At 40.2% G+C, this 13,372-nt stretch overlaps 1 protein-coding gene across 2 annotated transcripts in view; it reads right to left on the bottom strand.

Moving 5' to 3' along the window:
* Positions 1 to 13,372, bottom strand: part of efna2a (ephrin-A2a) — a 70,574-nt gene that overhangs the window by 11,949 nt on the left and 45,253 nt on the right. For both annotated transcript variants that reach the window (XM_086095487.1, XM_086095488.1), the window contains one exon: positions 561 to 853. In XM_086095487.1, coding sequence (XP_085951613.1) covers positions 561 to 853 — 293 coding nt within the window. The remainder of the gene's footprint in view (positions 1 to 560; positions 854 to 13,372) is intronic.

Genomic DNA, 13,372 nt, shown 5'->3' with positions numbered 1-13,372 from the left:
TTGATAGCTATATTATTTTTCATGTAGAATTCATACCTTTAAAAACACATTTTTCCACTTGCTGTCCACTAAAGATGACATCACCTGTGCTGAGGAAGTGGGTAACGACCAATCATGGCTCAGTTTGCTGACCAAAAAACCAGAAAACAGGTGAGCCATGATTGGTCGTTACCTACTTCCTCAGCGCAGGTGATGTCATCTTTAGTCGACAAGGAAATGGAAAAATTAGTTTTTAAAGGTATTCATTGTGCGTGAAAAATAATGACGTTATCAAATTCATTCAGGACAAAAATAATAACTTTTACTGCTGAAAATGGCTTAATGAGTCAAGTATCCCTTGAAACGTACTTGCAAATACATTTAATCGTATTTGCCATTGCCAGTCAAAAATGTTTATTCCACACTACACGCTACACACACACACAGAAACACACACACATAAGCAAAGACACAAAAAGTTGATGTCAATAGCAATACAGCACAAAGAAAGACACACACACACACACACACACACACACACACACACACACACTGGACAGTATGCGAAGCTGCATACATACAGATGTAGTAGTACTCGTGTCCGGGCCGGAACTCGAATCCCAGCGAGAAGGGCGTGAAGAGCTGGAACTTCTCGGAGAACCTGAGCGGTCCGTCGGCTCCGCTGGGCCGGTTGCACTCCCAGCGTTTGAATCCGCGCAGCCGGTGCTGGCAGGAAGTGTAGCCCTCGTGGTTGACCATGAACAGGATGTAGCGCTCCATGCGGCCGTGGTTGGGCGGGCCCTCGTAGTAGGGGCAGTAGATGTCCAGGTAGTCGTTGATGTTCACCGCCACCCGGTATTCCCCGTGCCAGAACCTGCACACATATTGATTGTTTGTATGTATTTTTCGTATTTTACCAGATCAGTTCTTCCAATGAGTGATTATCATCTACGTATCAATTTAATTATCCCCCCCGCCCCCACTATTTTATTTATTGTAAAATCCTGTCAATTAATTAATTAATTAATTAATTATAATTCATTAGCATTTAAGTTACAATTTAATAATACCAACATAAAATAATATTAAAGCTTTTTCTACATCACGCATGCGCCACCAATGCCCAGATGAGTACGAAGAGCCCTGACTGCTTTACTCTGACTGCATCTATCAGCTTTTATCTTCTCTTTATAGTAGAGTGTGCGGACTCTGCGCACTCCACAGCTTTTTGGGGGAGGGGCTGACACACATTCTGCAGTTACGCTTTTGGGCCAGAGGTGGCAGTGGCGAAAAAAAAAAGAGAGTGACAAACTGCACAAAGATCCATTAAAATTATGACTTGAGCATTTTCTTAAAAATAATTTATGCAGCAATAAAATGTACTTAAAATGTTTTATATTATTTGATGACAGCCTATATATATATAAATATAAATATTATGTGACTAACGATTTTCGTTTATCTAATAAAAAATTATGTAGCTTTAGCATTTTCCATGATTATCATTAATTTTTATTTTTCAAAATGTTTCACTATTTTGATTTATTTTATTTTCAGCATTTTCAATTATTATTATTATTATTATTATGTACCTATGTAATTGATTGACTTTGTGTTTATTGGAGACTATTATAGTCGAAAAAGCCTAACTCGTTTTCTTTGTCTTTTGACTATTATTTTTTTTAAACCACTTGACATGTTCCATTGTTTTTCCATCATTTCCAATTGGAGAAAATGTATCCAAAATTCAAGCAAATTCTTATGAGTGTATTTCAGGCATTTTTTATTCCTTGATAACTTATGACACCATCCCAGAGTTCACACTCCGCTATGAATGCAACCGGCAGCTCCAGGTCGTGTCAATAAACACTTTCAAACAAACAAACCAACAACAAATAAAAAAAAAGCTCACAGCAGCCAAACACTGCGGTGGAGGCTTTTGATTAGAAGAAAAGGAAAATCAATGAGGATCCCTCGCGGCAAAAGTTTGCACAGTTCAGGCGTAATAAAGCGCCGCTTCATTGGAGATGATTCGCATATAGAATGGAAGCAGGTGAGTCGCGGGTGCACGTTACGAATACGAATGGTGGTCATGTTGTGTACATATATTCTTTTTTACAACAAAATTAATGGATTAAAACGGGGGGGGGGGTACAATGTCATTATCAGCGCATCCTGCATGAGTGAAGTGATTGAATACCTTTTCCAAAATTAATTTGAACTATTTCTATCTCACATTTCCCCCCCACTTTTGTTAACAAGAGTATGAAAACCTAGAAAAAAATGTAGTGTACATTTAGAACAGATGTAAAATGTGTGATTAATCTTGAGTTTCAATAATGAAGTAATTAAACAAAAAAGAAAATATTAAAAAATTAGAAGCGTCAGACGATACTTTTAATTTTAACAGGACTTCAATAGTGACTAATCACATTTTATATCTGTTCTAAATGTACAAAAAAAAAATTCCTAGGTTTTCATACTCTTGTTAACAAAAGTGGGAAAAAATGTGAAACTCATAGAAATAGTTCAAATTAATTTTTGACGTCTATAGCCGTCAATGGCAGTTAATGAGTTAAAAGGAATCGCTTGTTGCTATATCACTGCGCCTCGCCTAGCATTTTTTTATCACCCAAGATCAAGTCCGCAGCTAACCAAACAAATACATCAGTGAAGGTTCTTCTTAAATAACCCCCCCCCCTTTTTTTTTTCTATCCTTGGCAGGCATTGATCGGCCGCAATGGAGACATTTCAGGTCTGGTTATTGGGCTTTTCGGACGAATTATCCTTGTAAAGAAACGACGGTCGCGGGCGAATGGTGGAAGTGAGCTGGATGTGAAATGAGCGCCTTCACGCCTCGCCGGGCGAGTCGTAAGGGGAACGCGGCGACGGATCATTTGGAGGCATTGATCCGGCCGCGGGGAGCTGGGCTCAATCCTCTCGGCTCTCCCAATCAAATGCCATTAAACGCACTTTGGTGGGGGGGGGGGGGGGGGGGGATCTGCCAGGAAGGAGAAGGGAGCGGGACAATAGAAGAAGCGAGAGGATGAGGGTGGCGGGATAATGAGATTGTGCTGAATGTGAGAAGGGAGCAGATGGGATAAAGGTTGTGAGTGTGGAGGGTTGTCGGTTTTCACTCTCACCCGTTTACATTTGTGTTGCTTTACATTTGCGCCTGTTGATTGTCATGTGGGCAAGTACGCAGTCACTTAACTGCCCAGTGCAGTGGATTCTGCTATGAAGACGCGTTAGCACAACAAACAAAAAACGAACAAGCACCCCCCACCCCTCACAACTACTAATGATTCAATAACCCATAAATTGAATATATTGTCTGAATAATAATAAGAATTGGTTGCCTGAGGCAAGAAGAAAAAGGACAATCAAATCCCTGAAAGTTTATTTAGTTGTTTGATTTATAATCATAAAAATTAAAGCCCACCAAAAGGCTATTGAGTTGCTGCAATAAAAAAAGAATAAAGTACCCCCCCCTTAGAGGCCAATTAAAAAAAAATATATATATATATATAAATAAAACAAATACAAATTAAAGCCCCACATAACAAAATGGAATTGTCAGAATAAAATAATAAGAATTAAAGCACCACGAAGAGGATTTATTTGCTATAATAATAATAATAATAATAAAAATTAAAAAAATAATAATAATAATAATGATGATGATGATGATGATAAGACTTTAAGAATAAGAATTATAGCCACCCACCAACCAAATTCTTTAGAATAAGATCGAGTCTGATTGCTTGCACTTGTTCTGCATTGCTAAAATTAAAATGCTGACAATGTAGAGCAGGTGTGTCAAATACACAGCCCGCGGGCCAGATCAGGCCCGCAAAAGGGTTCAATCTGGCCTGCGAGATGATCATGTAAAGTAAAAAAAAATAAAAATAAAAAGAGTATTAACGGCCCAGTCAATCAAAACATATACATTTGTAATTTCACAAGCAATGAGCAATGTAACTTGTACTTGGCATTGACCTGGATGTCATTATTTTACACACAACTTAAAGTTACGGTTTGTTGAAAAATAAATAAATAAAAAACATAGACCAAAATACTGTAAATCAACAACAAACATGCTAATATATTTTCCTCCACGTGGCCCCTGAGTTAATACGAGTTTGACACCCCTGATGTACAGCAGAGTAAGTGGGCAAGTGGGCGTGCGCTCCATCCCTCTAGTGTGTGCGTGTGTGTGTGTGTGTGTGTGTGTGTGTGTCATTTGAAATAAAACGCACGGACACGAGAATGCACTCACACTTAGGCAGCGCTCGGATGTCATTAGCATAGCCTCCTTTTAGCATGCGCAAGTGTTTAAAGCTTTCATTTTTCTCCCCCCTTGCATACATTTAGCTGAGCTCTCCGAGGCACGCGCGAGTGAGAAGAAGCGCTAAGTAGTTAGCGGTAGAAGCGAAGCAAGCCGCCTGCTTTCTCACTGAACTCGTCAAACAAGCTAGCGCAAGAAGCTAATGTAGTTCACTTAAAGTCACCAACAGACGAACGTCAAACGAACCAAACTATTCGCCGAGTATCTAAATCAAAGTCGTTTGTTGGCAGAAAATACGCGGCGAAGCGAACGTAGACTAAACATTTACTCAAAACTTTTTCACAAACTGATGAGCTTCAAAACAAGAGATGCTAACCAAAACGGTAACAGGTAGTAGAGCGTGTGTGTGCATGTGTACGCACGCACGCACGCATGTCATCATCCCAGTCTCTCAGCATGACTGTGATCAAAGGCTCTCGCTTGAAGAAGTGGATGTTTATCACACCTGCCTGCCGACACTCGCGCGCCCGCCCGCCCGCCCGCCCGCCCGCCCTCATCATCTCCTTAGCCGCCGCCTCGCTTGATCTCCCGCTGCCGCTCGCGCTGAAGCCAACACAAAATATTAGCCAGTCAACTCTCGCTATTCGCGGGGGTTAGAGAGACCAAGAGCCGGCGGGAATAACAAAAATGTTCAAATGTTGACAGCGTGAAGCCTAAATGTTTGCCCACACTAGGATCCCAAAACATCTCATCTTATATTATCCTGGAAAATAAATGCCTTACAGCTAAGCATGTGCTGTATAGTACTGACTGCTAATGGCCGCTAATGACAGCGAAAGCTCATTAGCGAGCGCTAATAATGAGAAGTAGACAGATAAAAAGGACACAAGTCCACTAGAATAAGTACATAAGTACGACTACAGTTCTAGTTTAGAACACAAAGATAAAGTAGAATACGAGCCAAGTAGGCAACGACAGTAAATAAGTCTGCTAGGACACGAGTAGAAAATGCACACAAGGATGCTATTGTACGCAAAATAATGTTCCTTCTATTCATAGGGGCACCTCATTTCAAGCGCAGAAGTTTGCAACATGTTGAAATTTTCAGCACATCTTCCGTCTTCCTAACAATGGACAAGTGAGAGGAAACTTGCTCCTGTGAAAAACTTGTGAGTCCAAATATTGAAAAGTTTACTTTTTAAGAAGAAGAAGATGGGGGGAGGAAAAAACTTTTTCAAACACCTACCAATGAAAACTCAAGCGTGGATGGAATTATTTTAGGTTTTGGAACACCTCATTTTTGTTCTCCAGCTGACAGCAAAAAAAAAGAAAAAAGTTGGTAAAGACATTTGAGTTTCTGCAGGCACAAAATTCCTGCCGAGAGCGACCGGCTCAATGTTGGCGGTGCTGACAGTAATGAGCGTCACCCACAGTCTCCAAAAACGTCGCCGATGTATTTGCCGATCTCGCAGCAGAACAGGCCCTAATTTCCACATTTTTGGGGGAAAATGCAAATGTTGATCTCGTTAGTGTTTTTGGCAAGCAGAAGAGAGGCTGCAGGCTGTTTTTGCCAATGTGTGTTAGTGTTACATTGCCGCGAGCGCCTGTCACTCTCCATGTCAATTAACCGCACGCTTTCATCTCCTCTTCCATCGCTCCTCGACATCATTTACTCGCTAATGGTCTTTCTTCCTACTCGCGCTTACTTAATGCGCTCCCTCATCTCATCGGCGTCGCTTTCACTATGTGACTCGTCATCATCCCTGCTGTCCGAACCCTCAGGCCTTGTTTGATTTCATTATCCTTTCAGCTTGCCTACTTGTCTGTAATATTTAGCCTTTTTTTCTACCTTCTTTCATTGCATAAATTATTCAGCCAACATTGTTTTTTGTCGTTAGCATTCAATTTTTTTCTTTTTTTTTTTAAACCCTTCCAATTACAATTATAAAATGAACCTACATCCGTCGCTTTCTGTAGGTGTAAAAAGCAGGATTAGAGGATTTGACACAGAATAAATCTCTGCAAAAAACTAATAATAAAAAATACTTTCGTTATTCTTCTATCAAATTTACACCATGTCAAATTAAATAGTGTGCGGCCGTCTAGTGGTCGACCTTGGAATTGCACTCAAGATAAACAGGAGGCAGACCAAAATAGAGTAAATTATAAAATTGTATTTTATTATTATTATTATAATTATTTATTTTTTGGGGTAGCTTTGCCATTGCTGGTTTAATGTTGCTGCATGCTTTGAATGGGGGGGGGGGGATCTGCTGGGTGCCATTCTACAAGTAGTTCGTCTTCCACATCAAAGCAACATAAATGGCATCAATGGCCGCCAGTCATGTCCTCCTAATCGAAGATCAGACACTCAACACAAGAGTGGAATTAACAAAACAAAGCACGTCATGGACAATCTCCACTCCCGACATGGGCAACCGTCACCCAATGGGTGGGTTCGGAAGTGGCGGGTGTATGGTGGCTAAGCTCCGCCCCCCCCCCCAGCAGGTAAACTTCCAAAGGGACAGACGAATGGCCGATCACGAGCATCCGGACAAAATAGACGAGAGCGGAACAGACACCTTACGTCTGTGGGAGTCTTCATCGCGGTCAAACGTGGACGAGTGCGGATCGCTATCGACAAGATTGCCTCGGAGCAAAGCGAAGACGAGCTGATGGCGCCGTTCCAAGATGGGAAGTTGTCAAAAAAAAAAAAAAAACATCCCCGCAAACATGTCATGTCTCCACCGAGTTGATGTTCAACAACCCGTTTTTTTCTTTTTCATCCCAGCAGCTTTAAGTATTTATTTTTGCCGCCATGAAGACATTTTTCTGTCTGTCAATCAACATGCCTTGCCCGTATGCAATACGCATCATAAACACATTTTTGTAAACCAATTCACACTCCGTGTTGACACGTCACATGACGACATGAACGTGTGAAGGGAATCGCGCATCCAAAGCGCAGTTTAAAGGTCAGCAGCGTTTCCCGTCTCCGCTCCCTGTCCGTCAAATCAAGTTGAGATTCGGGAGGCGGCAATTTTCTGGAAACAAGCTCGAGGCCGGCAGGTAAAAGTTAAAAAAAAAAATGTTGCCACGGCACATTCGCAGGAAACGAGATTATGAGATGAGAAACTCGCTTTAAAGTCTTTATTATTTTTGTCTTAGTGATGTAAAATGTGAAGAGTTGTTAAGGATACCGAAATAACTGTCGCTCTCCATTGGGGAACCAATCATGCCATATCTCATTTTTCAACGGCTCGGTTTGAGGTGCTCAGTTTTCCACATTGAGTGAAGCTGAGAAATCCACGTCAAAATAAACGCATCAGCTGGAACGAGACGCAACAACAACGGAGGGATGTTTCAATATTTAGGTTGAAGTCCACCCGCGAGAAAATTGAGTCCATCCATCCATTTTCTGTACCGCTTGTCCTCACAAGGGTCCCGGTTTCCTCCCACATTCCAAAAACATGCATGGCAGGTGAATTGGACACTCCAAATTGTCCATAGGTGTGATTGTGAGTGTGGATCGTCTCTGTGTGCCCTGCGATTGTCTGGCAACCAGTTCAGGGTGTACCCCGTCTACTGCCCGAAGCCAGCTGGGATAGGCTCCAGCAACCCCGAGAAAATTGAGTGCTGAATTAAATTGGATACTGTGGACGAGAATCTCTCGCATCCAAAAGTAATGCTAAAAAGAAACAGGCTTACTGTAGCTGTAACAAAATGGAGACTGTGGAGTATAATGCCTAAGTGTTAGCATGCTAGCATTCATGCTTATTTCTATCATTTGCGGCGGTGCTGTCAACAAATTGCATCCAAGGCTTGAATAACATTTCCCTCTTAATTGGGAAAACGCCTGCGAAAAACATGGAAAAGGAAACAAAATGCCTCCCCCTTCTTCCTCATCTTCCTCGCTGTGTTCCACATCTTCAAGTAATCCAGCTGCGCCCAAATCCTCTTCTCTCATCACCCCCCCCCACCCCCTTGCCACTGATCTGCCCAAATTCTAACACCTCCTCTCTCACACACAAACGCACCATTCCTCCGCAATCCGCTCTCCTGCAAATGCATGACACCCTTTGGAAAGCTTCATCTTGCCACCGAAATTGGCCTTTCTTCTCATTTCAATCTTTCCGTTTACTTATTTGCGCTTTTCCTCCTTTCCTTCCAAAGCACCGGAGAGTTAATTAGGGACAAGAAGTGGACTGTCCATTTCCAGACCTAAACCCTACAGAGTATGCATTTTACTTTATAAATAAACTTCCGTTCATCTTAATTCTTGCTCATTGATTATGTTTGTTAAAAATAAACAAATAGGTGGAGGACCTTGAAAAAGTCATCGTATATTAAATCGCAATCGTAATATTGAGAGTAATAAAATAGCAATTCGATTTTTTTCCAAATCATTCATTCCTATTCATTTGGGTGGATAGACAATATGGCGTCTTCAATAAATGTTTTGGGAAAGCGGGCCGACGTACGTGCTAACTACAAATCCATTGAAATCATTCAAGTCTCTGCTTTAATTGCTGTTTTCCCTCCACAACTCCCGCCTTCGAATTCGTGTCGTCTCTCTTCCTGTCGTCATCCTCTACTTCCTGCTCTCGCCGTTCATTGTCTCGTCCTCCATCTGCCATCTCTTTCTGTGAGCATTAATCAGCGGGTTCAAGCACCGTGACCAAAACAAGTCTGCGGAGCTTTGAGACACACACACACAAACATACACGTGCTATCAGGCACTAGCATACTGTAGCTTAAACATTCAATCGTCGTGCTAACCTTTGACCTCTGACGGCGGCTCCTTCACTGGAGGAAACCCTCGCCCATTGGCAATTTTTTTCTGAAGAACACTACTCAAATTATTTGCCCAAAAAATACTCATTTCGGGGTTTATCATTAAATGCATATTGTAACAATCCGCAGTGTGGCACCACGCCACAGTGTGGCGCCTCTTTGTTTTTGTGGGCATGTTCAGCGCTTTTTTCGTTTTTGGCTGTGAATGTTTTTGACGCCGTTTTTGTTTCTTTTTAACTCATTCACTGCCATAAATTCATTTGAACTATTTCTATTAGTTTAACGTTTTTTTTCTACTTTTGTTAACATGAGTAAGAAAACCTATAATTTTTTTATTATACATTTAGAACAGATATAAAATTTGTGATTAATGAAGTCATGTGATTAATCAACAATAAATAAATAAATAATAATAAAAGTAAAAAATTTAAAATTGTAATCACCTGACGCCCCTAATTTTTAATAATCTTTTATTCTTTCTTTTTTTAAAACAAAGATTTAAAAAAAGGAAAATATATAAAAAATAAGGGGCGTCGGGCAATTAATATTAGTAATCGCAATTAATCGCATGACTTCACTACTCACGATTATTCACAAATCTGTTTGAAAAAAGCAAAAAAGCATCAACACCATGCATTTAGCTTGTACACAGCATGTTACATAATCAACCGTATTCAGTAAAATTACCCAAATCCCCTTCACATGAGGTTCGTCAAATAGTAGCAGCTAGCATACGTGCACATGCAACGAAGCCTGCATCTTCCACTAACCATGTCTGACTCAAAAACATCATAGGCCTAATAATAGATTGACTCATAGGAAAGTAGTAATTGGTATTTCTACAGGTTACAGAGCAACAACATACACATCAGCACATTTTCCCGAAATCGAATCATCTGTAAGCCATTGATTTATTACATTTTTTTCTATCAAAGTGTTTTAGGATCATAGCTAGGAATGTATTTACTGTTGAAACTATTAACTCATTCACTGCCATTGACGGCTATAAACGTCAAAAATTAATTTGATGATTATTTCTATTAGTTTAACATTTGTTTCCACGTTTTTAACAAGAGTATAAAAACCTAGAATGTTTTTACTGTACATTTAGAACAGATATAACATTTGTGATTAACCGTGAGTTAACTAGTGAAGTCATTCAATTAATTACGATAAAAAAATGTAATCGCCTGTTGCCCCTAATTTTTAATATTCTTTTTTTTTTAATGAATTAATGGCAGTGAATGAGTTAATTAGGCAATGATATATATATATATAAATAATTTTTTTTTAATGCAGGTGTCCATGAGTCGCAGTTTTTTGCTGCTATTAATAAATACATGGATGTACCATACCATAGAAATGCAGCTACAAGCGCCCTCTGTGAACTTGTGTTCAGGGACAATTTTTTTTCCAGGCAAACCAAGTGTGAATGCGTTTGTGTGCAATGAAAGGAAAGGCTACGGGCTCTGTGTGTGAGTGTGTGTGTGTGTGTGTGTGTGTTTGTGTGCCTGTGTATGTATGCGTGTGTTCCTTTCTTCTTGTGCCTCCCGAGTGCAGGCCTATTTGTAGCTGAGCTACAGGGTCAAGGTTTGGCCACTGATGGGGGGAAAAAAGCGGTGTTCTCTTTTAAAAGGAGGTAAATAAAAACATTTAAAAAAAAAACTCACAAAAGAAGACACTTTGCCATCTTTTGCACTTTAACCCATGCTCAGCCATGAGGCCCCACTTCCATTGACATCTGACTGCGGAACTAGCATCTGAAGCTATCGCTAGCGTTTAAACTAAACGGGCATTTGAAAGTAGCACATGAATCACAGCATGCCAATAGCACTTCAAGCATATGAACCAAACGATAGCATTTTAACTTAGCTTAGCATTAGCAGTGGACTATGAGTACTTAAATGTACAGTTTATATTTCAATGTACTAGCCATTAACTACCGTTTGAGTGCAATACACTGGCATTTGAATTTACCCCTAGCATGCTAATCTACTTATATCTCAACCGTTTCAATGTAGTATTTATTGAGATTGGGATGTTAAAGTAAGCATTTCAATTCAGTGCTACCTCTAGCATTTCAACCTAGCATTGACATTTGAACAAAAAAGTAGCATTTGAATGTACCGTTAGCATTTTAAACATCACAGACATTTGAGAGTAGCGCTAGCATCGGCGTGTGCCATTAGCACTAACATAGACAGACCCAAAGCAATTGAACAAACATAAGTATGAGTTTTCAGCAAATATCTGGGGACATTAGATTGAGATTCTACCAAAAAAAGAAGTGAAAATGTGAATTTGTCAATAGTGAAAAGGAATTTGCAGGGATTAAGTGATACATTCCCAATGTTTTGTTTAGTCTAACGCTAACGTAATTATTGTTAGTGGTGTGATGCTTTTCAATCATACGTAACATGTGCCTTAAAAGGGCTTCATTTGGGAGACGTTTTTATTTTAGCGGGTCTGGACCTTGTCATGACTCAGACGCCGACTCCCAGGCTTGAAATCCATTACCTGTTACATGCGTCAAAAACTAGAAATTGTGTCAAAGTATTTCATTCCGCTCGTCTGCTTAACAGGAGATAAACCCCAACTGTCATCTGTGATCGGATGTGCGGAAAGTGTCATGTCTTCGGCTGACGTGCTTAGCTGTTAAGCTAATGTGACTCCAAATTAGATATCACGTGGAGAATGCAAATCTCCGCCAAGGCAAACTGGGCAGGCGTGATGAGAGTAACATTAGCTTTACTCCCACAATTGTACCACTGCCATTCCAACCTTGACTTTGTATTTTAATATCATTTCAACAATAGTTTGTTGTTGTCAAATTAATTTACAATTAGCATTTGATCTTAGCATAAGCAATGGCACGGAGAACTTGTATTTGAGCATAGCATTAGCATTCAAACCCTCTTGTGAGACTTTTAAGGACACAATATTTAGCTTTATATTCTGTGCCTCCTCACAATCTTTCAACAAAACAACAACAAGTGTGCCTCATCTCTGTTTGAGTGCAAACACGGGGATGACAAATCAGATTTTTGGGCAATTCATCATCATTTTGCTTGTTGCGCAAGTGTCATATTTTCCATTTGAAGTCGGGCGGGTGTGGGTAACTGTTAAAATGCTGAATGTGCCACTAAAAAAAAAACCTAAAAAAACAATGACAGATAGCGTCTGAGTCTCGATGGTGATGCAGTGTAAAATATGCAAAGTAATTGGCCCCAATTCTCTCTGCAGCCTCACAGATTTAATGCCCGTTTGGAGCACAAATGACTAGAAAACGTATCTAAGACCCTCGCTATTTCCAGTGGCTAGGCACCAACACCTGACGTGAATAGATAAATAAAGCTGTAAAAAAAAATACAGGTTACTACTTTCCTTTTAGCCAATAATGTACTCTTATTAAAATAAGTACATTTGTTAGTGACACCAGAAACTTATGTACACTCATGTCTATTACAACACAAAACCATGTTTACAATGCTAGCGGTGTCTTCAAATGCTAACGTCACTGTCACATGCTAGTGTTACGTTCACATGCTAGCGCTACGATGAAATGCTAGCCTTTCGATCAAATACCAGTAATGCATTACAAAACAAGTTCATGGTTAAAATGGTGGTGGTCATGTCAAACACAAGTTATGATCACATGCTAACGTTACGGTCACATGCTAGATGTAGGCTATATTACAGTCCAAACTAAAGGTTAAATATAGGCCTTTTGCGTTTGTTCACGTTCGAGTAGTAAGGTCAAATACTAAAATGCGGATCAAATATCAGTGGTTTAGTATAATAGAACACCAAGGTTACAATGCTAATGTTACGCTAGCGTTCCATTCGAATGCTAGTAGCTGCGTTCTTGTATCCTTGCGATGTCGTGAAACGTCGTCAGTAGTACTGTTCCAATTTAAAGTACATATAAAGCCAGAACGCAAGGAATGCCCGACCGAATGCTGTTCTTGCCAGCTAGCATAAACCAAGGCTGCATCGGCTACAAAAATATCGGTCGGGGAGGGAGGGAAGTTAGCAAGTACACACCCGTTCCAATTTACACAGAGAATCACTTTAGGAAGAACGTTCACAAGACCGTATGCTGCGTTCTTCATTTTGAGAAACGTTGTATATTACATTGCAAATTCAAGGTTAAAAAATCGACAGTGATGTTTAATTTCTAGTCTTCGGTTCACCTACATGAGTTCGGATCAAATGACATCAAACAAGCTCCAACTTGTTTGCCGTTTGAACACCGGTTAAAGAACGCCCTTTAACTCGGTGCCAGGCGACTCGGTTGACGTCCAAAACGAG

This window comes from Leptonotus elevatus, chromosome 14 (genome assembly GCF_054856555.1).
Source record: "Leptonotus elevatus isolate MCC_2025b chromosome 14, RoL_Lele_1.0, whole genome shotgun sequence".
In the NCBI taxonomy this organism is placed as follows: domain Eukaryota; kingdom Metazoa; phylum Chordata; class Actinopteri; order Syngnathiformes; family Syngnathidae; genus Leptonotus; species Leptonotus elevatus.
This window is presented reverse-complemented; position numbering and strand designations above follow the sequence as displayed.